This window comes from Halyomorpha halys, unplaced genomic scaffold (genome assembly GCF_000696795.3).
Source record: "Halyomorpha halys isolate HHAL.00 unplaced genomic scaffold, Hhal_1.1 Scaffold207.1, whole genome shotgun sequence".
Taxonomy (NCBI): Eukaryota; Metazoa; Arthropoda; class Insecta; order Hemiptera; family Pentatomidae; genus Halyomorpha; species Halyomorpha halys.
Genome location: NW_027104696.1, coordinates 1,197,419 through 1,212,701, shown reverse-complemented (window position 1 = coordinate 1,212,701; position 15,283 = coordinate 1,197,419). Strand labels below are relative to the sequence as shown.

Here is a 15,283-nt window from a genome sequence, read left to right as displayed (position 1 = left end):
ATAATAATTAGAAGTTCAAATAGTAAATAAAAGTTTTTATTCCTCAAGTTAAAACATCAAATAAAATTTTTATATGATATGAAACAAAGCCTCAAAGTTTTTAACAGTGTTCGACTGTAATACCTCATTTCTTGGCCACCATACTGGGCATAAGTGTATACTATACCATACAACTATAATGTATACACTACATAGTATTGATAGTCTAGCCCATGTATGCTCATAGTACAGTTTTCCTCTCCATCTTAAAAATAATGAAAATTCTCTAGAGCTTTGGCTTTTTAAAAGTTCCAGATAACAGATTATTCTAACATCCCATCTATTAAAATAGCAACAAAAAAGCGATGTATATTTTATTGTTTTCCTGGTTTTCACGAACTTCTCTTTACCCATTGATTGAGTTCACAAATACAATCTTATTCCTCTTTAATTTAGGCTAAGAAAATATGGAAAATTGGTTAATCAAGAACTTTACTTCACTTTTAAAAGTGCTCAAAATTCCTATTGCCCTTTACCATTAATTAATTATAATTACTTATACAATTTCAGCTTAATAATTAAATCTTATTATTAATGTAACTAAAAAATAAAAACTATACAAACCATTCTTGCTCGCCTTGGTTGCATGTATGATGAGGGCAACGGGTTGTCCACCCCTGATCATCGGACCTTCTTCATCCGGCCTCTTCAGAACTAGCAGCCGAGACACATCGAGATCATAGAGGCAGTCTACATCACCATTTGTTACGATAGTTTCTCCCTCAATCATAGGAGTTGGTTCTTTATTATTGAATGTTGTTTCCTTACTAAAAATAAAAAAAAATATATATAGAATAAGTAAATTGTTTTATATATTACATCAATAAAGTCTACATTATTGTGAGATTTGAAGTGGTGTTAAGCATGTGCATGTCCAATCGCTGCAAATAAGTAATAATCAGATAGAGACAAGCCTGGTAAGTAAGCCTCATGCAAAAGAATTTCCCAATAAATGATGATTCCTTAACCAATTTTGTTGTGTGTGATGGTGCATTATCAAGGAGCAAAATAACGTTGTGTTGCCTATTTTGATATTTTGGTTCTTATTCAAATCAAAATTAATGAAAAAAAAATTAAAGTTTGATTCAAATCCATGTTTTAATTGTTGCCAAAAGTGTTCAGTATTAACGGTTTTGCCAGGTTTTAGCAGCTCATAATCAGATTCCACTAATCAGAAAGTATTGCCTTCCATCCATTTGGCCTTGAAGTTAATGCCAATGGTTCACCTTGAGTTATCCATGATCTGTTACACTTAAGATTCAAGAAATATATCCACTGTTCATCCCCAGTCACAATTCAATGGAGAAATTACTTTGTCTTGTACCTGGCAAGCAGCAATTTGCAAATAGTTTTTCAGTTTTCTGTCTTTCAATTAATGCATGTAGAACTAAGTTCCAGTTTCCTTTATATGGGAACAAAAAACTGATATTTTAAGTTGTTCCTGAATGGATCCTGTGACGGTTGAAGTGAAACATCACTTCAACTGGACAGAGCACTCTAAGAGAAATCCTGTACTGAAAATACTCATCACTGTAGACTCAATAAACATATGTTCAACCTAAAGCTTACAGGATCACCTTTATGCAGATTTTATAAGGCTGAGGAAGAAAAAGCATGCCATATCATTTGCTGGTGTAACCGATTTGTAGGCTTGATCTTTGCAATGTTTGGTATGGATCGCATTATGGAACAGTGGGAATTAATCAACCCTCTAAGATTGATAAATACTACTAATATTAAGCTCTAAATAGCGCATTATAAAGATGATGGCTCACACACAATAGGCTTTCGAGGCTGCAGTGCCAGAAGCCATAATTAAAAACAAAATAGAAGATCAATGCTCTTAACAAATTGTAGTTTCCAGGCAAGAAATTCAACATGTTCTTAACTAAACAGACATCTAATGCCATCTATGGGCGAATCCTGGTTTCATAAATACAGACTTGGTATATTGTGTTAGGTAGGATAAGTATATGTGCCTTAATGACCAATCAATACTTACAAAGGAGCTGGGGTGGAGGCTGCAATTGGCTGTGGGCTCGGAGGAGGGGGAGGGCTTGCAGGTGGTGCTGGTTCAGGTGGAGGCGTTACAACAGATTTAACACGACTTCTCTTTGGGGGCAGGGCTGGCGGGCTTTTCATATCGTCCATTTCAAATGAACCTTCCAGCTGGTTTCTGAAAAATGAAGATAAAAATATTTAAATGTTTTGAAGCCAGTCAAATTAATTATAACATTGTAAACATACTGAATCAATGATACTATTGGTCTTTTTCAAAACAGATTTAAATTTTTTTTCACATAATTATCTATTACCATTAAGTCAAAGCTTAAAATACATATATTTTTTATTGTGCTGAAAATATTGCACATACGAAACTGTGCTCGGTAGTAGATGAAGTGTTTATGTTGTATGCCAATGTCTATGAGTTAGGCAGTAAGGCGTACTCATACTCTTTCAGTATTTTAAAAATATATTAATCAGTAAATTTGGTACATGTGAATTATTACTGTCCACTATAAAACTTGTTCTTTTCTTTTACATTATGTACCTACCTATCTTGAAATGGTGAGAAAACTATACTAACCAATGAACTAGATTTTTTTTTATTCAATATAGAGACTTTTAAGCCTAGATAAAAATAAAAATGTTTTCTTCATCCAATAAAATACTTTGGTCTCAGAACTCATAAAAAGATTTTAACAATTATAACTAAAACCAATTGTTTTAGAATTTGTTAATTAAATATAGAAATTGTCAGAGTTCTGTAAAAAGAGCAAATTCGACAATTTTCATGAGAGCAAATTTAGGATTTAATCTTTCTGGGAAAATTTGTAATATCCATTTTGTTGAGTTAGGCCTTTTTGAAGTGAAAATTCTTTACCATTGTTCTACAACTCAAGGGGGGAAAAATGATATGGGAGTAAATTGATTTCGTGATGCGAGATGAAGCGGAAGTAATGGGGAAGGGGAAGGCTTGTCAATTGTAGCTGGAAAATATTTACATTGTAATAGGAGAGTAGGACCTTAACAACCCAGCAGTGCCAGTCCGATTGGGAGTGTCCTATTATCTCATAATCTCCTATTACAATCTAAAAAATTTTCCTGTTAGAATTGACTGAGAAAATGAATGTTCTATTCTAAGTATTATTGTTATTTTGAAACTAATATTTTCTGCCTCAAGCGGGAATACATGATCGTTATAAACACATTTTTAATACATTAATTCATTTCCAGAAGTTTCACTTCTGTCGGCCAGTCCTAAGACTGTCACAATTTATTACAGAACATTGATGAAATATTTAATTAATAAAAAAAAAATTCTAAAATGCCTCACCCTTGAGAAATGGAGAGAGTATGACTGAAGGAACAGGAGTGGGTAGAGGTCAGCGAGATCTGCTGCTGTTGTTGCTGCCACTCAGCTTGAAGGAGCGAATAGGTGTGGACCGAATGCCTCAACAGATCAGAGGCATTTGGTTGTGAGCAGTTGCCAAACATCTCCATGTAGGCCATAACTATAAGTAAACATTAAGTATAATGTTTAGTATTAATGATTGAAGTTATGCATAATCTGGCTAGTTTAATAATAAAAAATTAAAATATTTTAATACAAATATTTATGAAACAAATGCTTCAAGTTTAATCAATGGTCACTCATTAATTTTAGAATGACAAAAAATTAAAGGCTCATATATTTGATGCAGAATAAGGTAACTCCGAGAGGAATACAGGAGATTTGTAGCTCTTGGGCTGTGGTTTAAACCCAATTATAAGTAAACAATTTATTTTTTTTTTAATAAGGAGTCAGCTCCAGAGTTATGGATTTAGTGAAGTTTAGGTATATCTTCAGGATAATTCAAGAATAATACAGGTTTCCGCTTTCAGTACATTTTAAAACCAATTGTGTAAATAAAACAAATCCTAATAGTTAATTTTATGTATGTCATAATAAACTTTATTCTAAATCTCTTTTTCACACAATTCAAACAAAACCATTTTGTTTAGTCTGTTTAAAGCGTAATGAGCCTTTTGTCTACTTTTTTTTACTTTGTCCAGTCTATTGTACATAATCTACTTAAAGGACATAAAAAGACCAAACAGAAGAAATGGACAACATTGTTAGTCTTTGGGTACTTGTTTAAATAACAATGAGTTTTTTTGCAGATGTGAGAAACACAGCACTGAAACTTTTCTCATCACTTCTATATTTATCTGGTTGGTTGGTTACTTGTGTTGTGGTTTTTGTGAATTGATATCTCTTTTCTTTTTCAAGTAATTATTTGTTGTCCCTGAAGTTGTTTTTGTCATATTTCTTATGAGTTTTTACAAATTACAGAAGAAAATTGAGTCAAGTCTTTCCAAATTTAGACCCATATCTTGCAAGCTGATTCCAAAAGTAAAACAGAAAGAAGACATCGAAGATGTTGATGGTAAACTTAAATGTGGCAATGTAGGCTATTGCTCATGGGTTTTGCGCTACAGAGCTGGTTGGGTTTGATTTTGTCAATTAATACAGACAGATTCAATAAATATTAATTATCAGAAAAAAAATATATCTATGGATTGTGTATTATGCTATTTTCATTTCTATTATGTTTTCTTTTTTATTTTTTTATTTGTTTTTGTTATTTCCAAGTTTAGTTGGTTTCCAGAAGTTTTCCTACAGAGATTTCAAGTGGGAAGACAAGGAAGCTTGAAGGCACCATTCTGTAGTTTACAGTCATCAGCTGGAGTCAACAGTGGAAGCAAATACCATGTAAGTGAAACGAGCATCAAACAATTTTTTGATATCTGTTCCATGCATTTCATATACAATGAAAATGATCCATTTTTGTATCCATCAAATAGTGACCTGTGAAAATAAATGTTTCTTTTATGCTAGCATGGTAATTAATGGCAAATCACTTCAGTATTTTTCAAAGCCTGATTTGCAACCAAAATAAGTTATGGTCGTAGTATTCAAGAAATGTAGTATCCAAAGTTGCAACATTTTTGTATAGCATTGATTGATTGGAAGGGGGCCATCCTTCACCACAATAATGGCCACCAAATGCTGCACAACCAATGCTGAGACTATTGTTATTTTATAGTTGAGAGTTGTTAGTTTGTAGATTGTTGAGAGAGTTGGGCAACAAAATCCTTCAAAATTCATCCTATTCGCCTGAGCTCTCCCCTATTGACTTCCACTTTTTTGAGCACAAAGAAAATTTTTTAGTGATGAAAACTTTCAAAAACAGGGTATTCGAAATTTGGATATTTAAAATGATTTTTCTGGGGATATAAATTTCTTTTATTCTGGAATAAATAAGATTAAAATAAAATTTTGATGGAAATTATTCGTACTAAACATATAATGGTGAAGTAAAGTTGTGGTATATTTTTAATCAATATCAAGAACCTGCATTATTTTTGCATCAACCAAATACATATATATTAGTGGTATTTACGAATAGTTTTGATTTATTTTGTGATTGTTCCAAGGAATATACATACATGTTTTCATAATGGCTAGAATAGGTTGATAATCTGTATAATACAGCCTTCCTATTCTAGTTGGTTTAGATCAGGATGTTAAACCATATAAATAAAATTATTGGTATTAAATCATGTTGGTTAAATAACCATTTTCACTTAATAGTAAGAAAGATATGGAGTTTGAATTTTAAGATTTGCAAGCATGCAGGGTACTACAATTTGTGAAGGGCAAAAAGTCTATCTCATATATGAGGAAATGAGCCACCCACCCACACTTTAAGAACTAATTGTACAAAAATGTATCCTTTAAATGAGTTCTCCACTACGGATTTTCATATCACAGACATTATTTTACTAAAAAAGATTTGAAATTGTGTTCAATGAGTTAATAGAGCCATTTTTAGTAAACAATAAAAGAGTACCACATTGAACATACAATTTTAAAGTATTTACGTTAATTTTGGCTTTAATTTAAAAAAAAAAAAGTTTTTTATAAATACAATTAAAAAGAGACAAAAATCTATAAGATAACATCTATGAATAAATAAATAAAAAGATGACATGTCAACATAAATAAGTTGTCTATTTAGCTAATACTTACTAATAAAATAGGGCACGCATCTTGTCACATTTTGTTTTTCAAAATTAATTTTTAAAAAGTTTATTTGATTACAGAATCTAAAATATCAAATAATCTATCTAACTTTTCTTATCTAAATTAAAAGAAAGTGAAAGTTAAAAAAAAAAAAGAAACAAAACAAAAGATCTTATACATTTTTTTTTTGAGTTCGGACTATTCTATATTTAATGACATAAAACACAATAGCATAACAGACACTTACTAAACACATACATGCTATGATAAAAAAATATGAAAAAAATAAATGTAATTTCATATATTTATTTAAATTTATCAGAGATTGATCACAGCATAAATTAATAAAAAAGATAGTATAATTTCTACACATTGAAATATATCTGGTTGTATCACTTGAAATATATGTATACATCTTTTTTTTAATAAATAGGACCAAAAACTTAAATAAGAACAAAATATGTGAGACTCGTGTGTTAGAAGTGAAACTTCCTAAGGCCAACTCACACTTGGTGGAGAGTAGAGGCAAGGCCTATAGCAGCACCGTTCTCCAGCTAAAATAATTACATAAGTATACTATTCCAAATCAACCTCAACAAAACTTCTAATCATTTATTTTTGATGTCCATGCCAAGCCATGCAACGATTCTTATTTTTTTACATCTTTCCATGTGTGATAAGTCAGGACACCTTAACAATTGACTTAAAGGAAATGGAAAAAAAAACTTGAGAGCTGGGATATTTTTTGTTATATAAGAAGAACCCTGAGTATGAAGGAGCACTCCGAAACAGCGGTTTAATTTATGTAGTTTTAAAATAAAGGAAAATTGGAAAGAAAAGAATCATTAAATATTTCAAGGTAATTCAAACAAATAACCAGAAACTGATGTTCTGTGAGGTAAAAAACTATTAGGTCTTTGAGGTTCATTAATGAAATTAAGTAATCATGTTCTAGAATCGGCCAATGTTTATTTCAAGTGATTATAACCAGATAATAAAGAGAATAAATAATAATAAAAACCAATCTGTGATGAAAAATAAATTAATCCATAAGATACAGACAGAACAAGTTAGACATGTTACATGTTACACCAATGAATGGCTATCTATGATGATGATGGTGATGAAGATGAAGATGATGATGTACACCATGGATGAGAATGAGAATGAATTTGTGGTTTCTAGAGCAGTTTTGGCATGCGCTAAAAAGCATTACACTACTGACTATATTTCTTACCCGAATAAGCCACTGACTGGAATACTGAGAGAGAAATATATTTGTTAAACAGTTGCAGTATAGGCCTTTCATATCCTAATGGTTGTTTATTGGTCTTATGAAACACACATTGAACGGTCAGCAATCAGGAAGGCAATGAATCAGATATCAGATAATTTCAATTCAATAATAAGACTTTAAAATCATACATCGTAAATGTTACAATCTTGCTGTGATAGCACAGCAGTAATAATATCAAAATTGACAAAGTAGAAGTGATGTAAGTCAAAAAGGAGAAAGTAGTCAAACAAAAATAATAAGTGATGAACATAAGTGAATAATATATGTATATATAATTGACAGTAAAAATTTAAATAAAAGAAGATGGTGAGGGTTGCAGTCAAAAAAAAAAAATTGTTATAAAATATTTGTTCTTTTTTTGACCGCAACCCTGCCAATCTTCTTTTATATAAGTAAATAATGTATGTAAGGAAAGAATTAAAGAAAAAAGAGATATATGGGATGGAAAGAAAGATATTTTAGATAGCATTAAATTTAGGCTGAAACATTGGCACAAGTAAAATAATTTTCACTTATTTATGTTCAGTTCTACTGTAAACCCCCCTTTTCCCTGACCATGTCTTCAGGTTTTATTAATAAATTGCATTTGAATATTCTTGTAATTTTTAATAAATTATTTTGGGACTGGATTTCTCAAGAATAATTTACATCTATCAACAAATAATAAAAATATATTTTCTTTTAATTTCATATATATTTTTTTCTACTTTGAGCAAATCTGCTGTATTAGAAAATCTCTTAATTAATTGTGCTACATTATTTTAAAACTATATATTCCCCAAGCCTGCAGTTTAAATTTAATTTTCTCTATTACTTTGACAATTGATTAAAGTGTAAAGTCAATAATTTCATGATAAGAAAATAATAAAAATCAATAATAAGAAACAAGAAACTCTTTGACAGAATCCGTGAATATAAGAGCGTAGGAGGATATGTGAAGCAAACGAGAGAGGAAACTAAGAAATTGAAAATAACAGACAAGGACTGTCTAGATAGAGAACTGTACGGAAAAAAATTGAAATAAACATATGTTCTAGCGGCAAATAAAGAAAAACGGAAGTGTGCTGCGTGATCGGAAGAGAGGAAGCAAAGGCACGCAGAAGTGATGAGAAGATACTGGGAGAGAAGAAGAGAGAAAGTGAGAAGGAAAAAGTAATGCTATTCGTGTGGTTTTGAAAGGCTGTTCCGTGAAAAAAAAAATCAATTATAGCTTTAATGGTCTTAGACATCTTTGTCAAAATTTTCAGTTCTAATCGTCCGGTTGGTGATTTAAAGCTTTATATGAAAATGCACAATAAATATTATCATCAATATATTTATTTAAAATAAAGTAACATCTTTGTGCCATACTGATTGCTGACTTCGCAGCAGACATTTTTGGTACAACATTAAGCACGTTTTCAAATGAGGTTCATATTTACAAGTTTTTCGCTAAACTAAAAACAATTAAAAAAAAAAAATCTGTCAAAGCTCTGCCTTCAAAATATATTAACCTAAACTATATATTTTTCCACAGGCAACTAAATAATCAACTTCCATGTTTTAGTTTCATTCGTTAACAAAGTAAATTATGTCAAAAGCAAGCAATAAAAAAAGACTCCTGTATTAAGAATCTTTCCATCTTATATATATTCTTCCATCTTACATCAAGCGGCAGCTAACTCTGAAATTTACAACTTTTTATGTAAACAAAAAAGAGAAGCTTTTCTCATATGAGTAGTTAAATTTAAAAGTATAAAATACAATAAAAATAAAAAAGCTTTTGTGAAAAAGCAACATCTATGACATGCCTCTTCGATAAAAGCTCTACAGGATATCATGAAAGTAAACCGTTGTCAATCCATTTTTTCAAATTATAATATTAAAAAATTTAGTGTTCACTACTCGCCTCTAAAATGTGTAATGGCAAAAATAAAATATAAAAACCAATAAATCTAAAACGGCAAATATAATATAAAATGGTAAAAGCAATACCGTGAGATAATGATCAGGATTCATTCAAATAACTGGAAATATTTTTGATTTTGGTTTTAGTCCGATTACTATAATATTTTGTTCAATTGCTGGAGAAAAAAAGATACTCTTTAAAAAATAAGAATTTAGGGGCATCAATAGATTCAAAAATTCTTCTGTTTTTTAAAAATATATATATTATTTAAGTACAGATCATGTACTTAAATTATATATTTTTTATGTACATTTACAATTGTATAAGTAATTTATAGTTACAACAAATAAAAATTGTTAAAGTCACTTTCCAGTTTCATTCTCACCAGCTCACAATCATGAGGGGCGAAGAGCCAAGAGATGGGCCACAGAAGTAGCTGGTAACATACATTTTTGTAAAGATTTATTCTTATAAAGACTTTGTTAATTATCTTTCCTGATGTTTGGGTGTTAACAAACAAATGTGAAATAAAAGTGACTCAAAATGCACATTGAACAACTTAATTTTCAAATATTTCCCGAGGGAGATTAAACTACCTTTTCCAAAGTAAGAAATGAGGATGGGCCGCACATGGTTTAATTTTTGGCTTAGTGGTCAGCAGACTTCTAAGAGTAGAGAACCATTTTACTAGAACTATTTTAAAAAACAAAAGTAAGTAATAAATTTATGCTAACATTTTTAAAATTCAAAATTAGTAATTGAGAATAAAATGTCAATTATTCAATTTCAATTTAGTAGGCAAGAAGCAGACAGATCTTTCTTTATTTTTACAGCAATTAAGGCAGATGTTTTTTGACCAATGGGAAAAACATGAAGTAAAGACCATAAGTATCTGTTGTTTATTTAATTTAGTAATGCTAGTCATGGAAGTAAAAAAAAAAAAAAAAAAAAAAAATAAAAAATGAAATGCCACTGAAAACAAAACACAGTTATATTGTATCTATACTGCAAATTAACAAGAAATTTATACTATAATTTTCTAAACACAAAAGTTAATGATAGCAGCCATTTAGAAATTTATTATGATATAACATCTAAACATTTTAATAAAACTGTAACTGGGCTGATATTGTTTGACCCAGCTATCTCTAAAGCGCAGCAAACAAACAATATTTTATAAACAGTTCATTTTTACTTACTGTGCTTTTTCTTCAGAGGTAATGGTGGGGGCTTGTTATCGGTAGGACTATTTATAGATGGGACGTTGTCGTACTGAGAAGGCTGCCGTTCCCTACGAGACCTCTTCTTCTCGGGCAGAGCTGGAGGAGTCTCCCCAGGACTTGATACCCGCTGTTCCAGGCAGACTTGAGATGAAGATGAAGAAGAAGACCGTTGTTCTATGCTCACCTGCGAGGATCTCTGCTCAATAGACATCTGAGAAGAACGCTGCTCCAAACTCATGGTCGTGTGGAGTTTCCGTTCTTCCGTCGTTGAGTTATAGCAAACAGTACTGGACTTACTTGTGGAACTGCTGTAATTGTAACTCTGGCTTGAGCTGTGTTGGATAGAAAAAAATCCTGAGGAAGCTGACGTCCTATCAATCGTGCCCAAACCTAAAAGTAAAACATTTTATTAGTTCATTCCAAAAATAGAATTCTAAGAACTAAATAATCCTAATATATACTATGAATGAAAAGGTATACGACCCACAGGCTGTTTTTATTTCTTAAGATAAACCATGTATATGAATTATGATGAATTATAAAAGCTACAACTGAAATTATATCAAATTTATGATTCCAAGATGTAGGTCTTCATTTGTTCAGCAAATGTTCTCAGAGATGTACACAGATACTATTTACAGGTAGTGATATATATTTTTATTACTACTTGAAGAATCATGATAGGTAAATGTATGGCATATACTCTCTTAGGTTGTAATGTTTAAAATAGGTTACATGCATTATAATTTCATGCTAATAATGCAGTCAAACAACTTGATATGAAAATGCATAATAGAACACAAGTAATCCAGTAGTTTCATTTAAAGTTTGAAAGGAGTAAAAATTATTTTTAGTAATCAAAAATTTTATTAACAGTTCTGATAGAACTCTACCTTAAAAAAAACTTAATTTAAAATCAAACATAAATCAGAAGTCATCAGGAGGCCAATAAGTGATAAGAAATTAAAATTATAATACAGTTTTAATCTATTTCATAATCTTTCTTTTATATTTTTTCTGCAACAACATTTTTGACAAAAGTTAATTCAACTACTGGTAATGTAATCCATGTGATATCTTTACCAGAATAAAGTAAAATTATGTTAAACCCATCAAAATATATACACACACCGACTTTATTTAGAACTATTGTACCTAATAAGACCTTCTGTTTTTATAAACCCCTGAAACTTCAAATAAAATGGAAAGATTGACCAAAAGACCAATTTAAAACAATATAACATAAATTTTTTAAAAATATGAAACTGTTTCACGTTACATAATAAAATAATGAATGGTTTTAAAAACTGATAAAAATGAGATGGACATTATTTAGGATATGCACTTTATAACAAAATAAAAACAAAATGAATAAAATAAAAAACATAATAGTATAATAAACAATGAGTTGTAAGGTAAAGAACTTGATAAATAATCAATTGTAAAGTAAAAATAAGTAACTTTTACTATTTTTTTTTAAAAAATCTAAAACAAGTGTAGGCCAGGTTATAATTCGCAACACCAAATTTATATTTATGGATTTATACTCTTACCAATGCTGTTATTGTAGGAGGGTGTTGGATCGGGGGATTCCGTGAGCTGGGTGGGATCAGAGGTGTTGCTACAAGAACTGTCCCAGCAGCAGGAGCTAGTCTGGCTACCATTCACGACAGAACTCATCCCTGGTATAGAAAAATCATATAAATAAGCCTAATATAAATCAACAGAAATGATCAATTAAATAAAAATTATATGAATAAATTTAATCAGGTTAATGTGGACTGATACTACCTACTTCACCACTATTTTATTACTCTAACTTAATTAAGGAAAGAAAAAATAGGTAACAAAAACTCTTAGAATCCTTTTACGTAACTAAAAACATTAAATGGGTGTGGAACTTCCATCAGAACACCAATGGATTAAACAACAGTTATTCTAATACTATCACTAAACTCAGATTCTATTTGTACATAATTATATAATTTACATATAGTAATTACTAAGATTGATTAATTGCTAAGGCTTAATAACTATATATAGTTATTAAGCCTTAGCAATTAATCAATCTTAAATAATTTACATATAGTAATTAATCATTTATTAATAATAATATTTTAACAATTTTAATTTAGAACAGTTATCCTTGATAATGTCATATAACAACAATAAACCTAATTTAACCTTTCCATGTACCTTATTGTTAATAATTTTATTTTTTTACACCACATACCATAGATATAAAGCAATTTCATTAACACATAATGAATCTTGGAAATGTTTAGCAATACCATTATTCTCATTTTTATTTTTCTTGTCGTGTATTTTAGTAGAATAATTGTGAAACCTAGCAGATTGTAGCTGAGAATGGCTTTTTAGGCCAAAATATTGTAAAACAATAATAAAATAGTAGTGAAGTAGTATCAGCTCATTTAAACCTAATTAATGTAATTCACATAACTCCTTACCTGCTTTCATCTATAAGCATCTAATAAATAAATAAAAATTATCATAACAATTTCCTATTACAGATCAGTCATTGATAGTGCTGCATCTTTGTACAATTCCTTAGCCATTTCTATCTTTACATTATTATCACCAACTTGATCAAATGTTCAGTGAAATGATATAGTATGAGTAAATACAAAATAAATACCTCCATGAGGCAGCAAAGAAGTATCTGGAAGGGTAATGGAGTTTTCTTCATCCATGAGGCCATGAATCTCTTCATCCCCACGACTGGAAGTATTAAGGATCGAGTCCAACGAACCCAATGACGAGTTGTCAGATCTCAGAGATAGCCTTTCCATTGAGTGTGAAGGAGGGCCAACACCGCTTCCACCAGACTTCTTCTTTGGCGGCAGGGGTGGGGGAGAATCTCCGATCCAAACTTTCCTATCAATTTAAAAAAAAAAAATTAATGCCAATAAAGGTAGGTAATAAGCAAAGTGGAGTAGGGATAAATATCAAAAGAAAAATATTAACTGAAACGAAAGAGACAAGAATTTTTGTTTTAATTTTAAAACAATTCTTACTATACAAATTACAATAGGACCTTGCTAATCCGACTTCCACTAGCTCATGTAACTCACAATAGTTAATATTCAATTAAACTCCTTTCATATCTTTTTAACAGTATTTTTTTCAGTGAAGTGAGGTTACTTTTAACATTAATTACACAGTGATTTGTATAATTTAGAGCATGATCGAATGCTTGAAAATAATATCTTCAGATTCATTGTGAAACAAGAGGATAGTAACCAAAGTCAAAGTCATTTACACAGTTGCTTTAGGAGAGAACAAAATTTTTCACAAAACTTTGAGGAAGTCCTGGTGTATAAACTGTGACCTACAATGGAGAATGTAGGAATGATTTTGCATTTTGTGAAGAATCTTCAAATTATAGATCAACAATTAAAATCACTGATATTGATGAACTGCTTGCTCAAGTTGACGAAAACAATCATGATTGTGAGGAATCAAATGAAGAGAATATAATATCTGTTGTTTCCAAAACATTAGAGGAGAATATGAAGGAACCTTGAGAAAATTAGTCACACTTCCACAAAGGAAATATTTGAGAGATTGTGTTAAATTATGTTGAAGAGCATGAAGAATCAACAGCTGCTGATACACTCCATGAAAAAATTATAGGTTATCCTAAACCCCTCCCTCCATTATTTTGGTTATTATTTTCATGAAAATTATTATCTTAACAAGAAATATTGTAAAAACATAGTTATTAATACTATATTGGTATCGTATTGAGATTATTATTACATATGGATTAGCTTAAAAGTCAACATTTACATACATTATGAGAGAAGTTTTACAGTTAAGCCCAAGTGGAAGAACCTTTAGCTAAAGTCATATTGCGCACAAGCAACCAAGTTCTATATAAACTAACCTTACAAAGAAATAAGTTCTAATTACGAATATATTAATAATTTATTTTATTTGATTATCACACTAAGAGCACTTACGTTATAGGTAAAGGAGGTTTGGGTGGTGGAGTGTCCGTGATTGATTCTGAGCTGTAGGCGACTTGAGCTCTCGAACTTTTTTCGAGAATCTGCCTCTCTCGGGGTGTGAGTGGGATATCTGGTAGAGAGTTCCGGAGGGGAGGATCAACGGAAAACTTTCCAAAAACAGAGTTATCAGTTGAGAATACTGATTTTTCGGCGAGACTTTTCTGGTCAGCTATTTTCGCTCTCACCTTCGTTACCAGCTCCTGATCAATATTATTAAAAATAAAAATTTAAACTACAGTTGATTTTAAATATTTATTAGTCAATTTCTTATGTGTCTACAAAGTAAAAAAACATACCATATGTAATAAAACTAAAAAATAATTTAAAGGACAGTTAGTTCATTACTTGTATAAGGTTTATTTTTAAGTACTTAGACATTCTATCTTGCTCATCAATGTTTCAGGCACTTGCCCATTCTCAAGACCTCACTGAATATCTAACAAGGGTATTGTAAACATGATACTTATAATTAAAACACAAGTAGTTGAAAAAAGTATGACAATTGTAGATTTTTGGAAAAATCTAAAAATGATTTAATAACTCTAAAGTAACAACTAGAGAAGTGGTCCTTAAATATAGTTATTCCAAACTGAGAGCCCAAGCACGTGCAAGTGAAAGCCACTTTTTGAAAATATCATAAAAATAGTAAATATACAGTGCATTCCAGCAATTACTTCCTACTGTTTTTTTTCTTCTTTGCCCACCAATATTTAACCACTCTAGGGATAAGTGTGC

The 15,283-nt window shown here is 30.5% G+C and overlaps 1 protein-coding gene across 5 annotated transcripts in view; it reads right to left on the bottom strand.

Moving 5' to 3' along the window:
• Positions 1 to 15,283, bottom strand: part of C3G (C3G guanyl-nucleotide exchange factor) — a 151,045-nt gene that overhangs the window by 10,459 nt on the left and 125,303 nt on the right. For 4 of the 5 annotated variants that reach the window (XM_067051076.1, XM_067051122.1, XM_067051101.1 and 1 more), the window contains exons 5-12: positions 14,501 to 14,748; positions 13,174 to 13,412; positions 12,071 to 12,199; positions 10,494 to 10,907; positions 7,347 to 7,370; positions 3,377 to 3,554; positions 2,042 to 2,215; positions 604 to 806 (exon numbers count right to left, since the gene is read on the bottom strand). In XM_067051076.1, coding sequence (XP_066907177.1) covers positions 604 to 806; positions 2,042 to 2,215; positions 3,377 to 3,554; positions 7,347 to 7,370; positions 10,494 to 10,907; positions 12,071 to 12,199; positions 13,174 to 13,412; positions 14,501 to 14,748 — 1,609 coding nt within the window. The remainder of the gene's footprint in view (positions 1 to 603; positions 807 to 2,041; positions 2,216 to 3,376; positions 3,555 to 7,346; positions 7,371 to 10,493; positions 10,908 to 12,070; positions 12,200 to 13,173; positions 13,413 to 14,500; positions 14,749 to 15,283) is intronic. The other variant, XM_014418701.3, reaches the window with a different exon arrangement.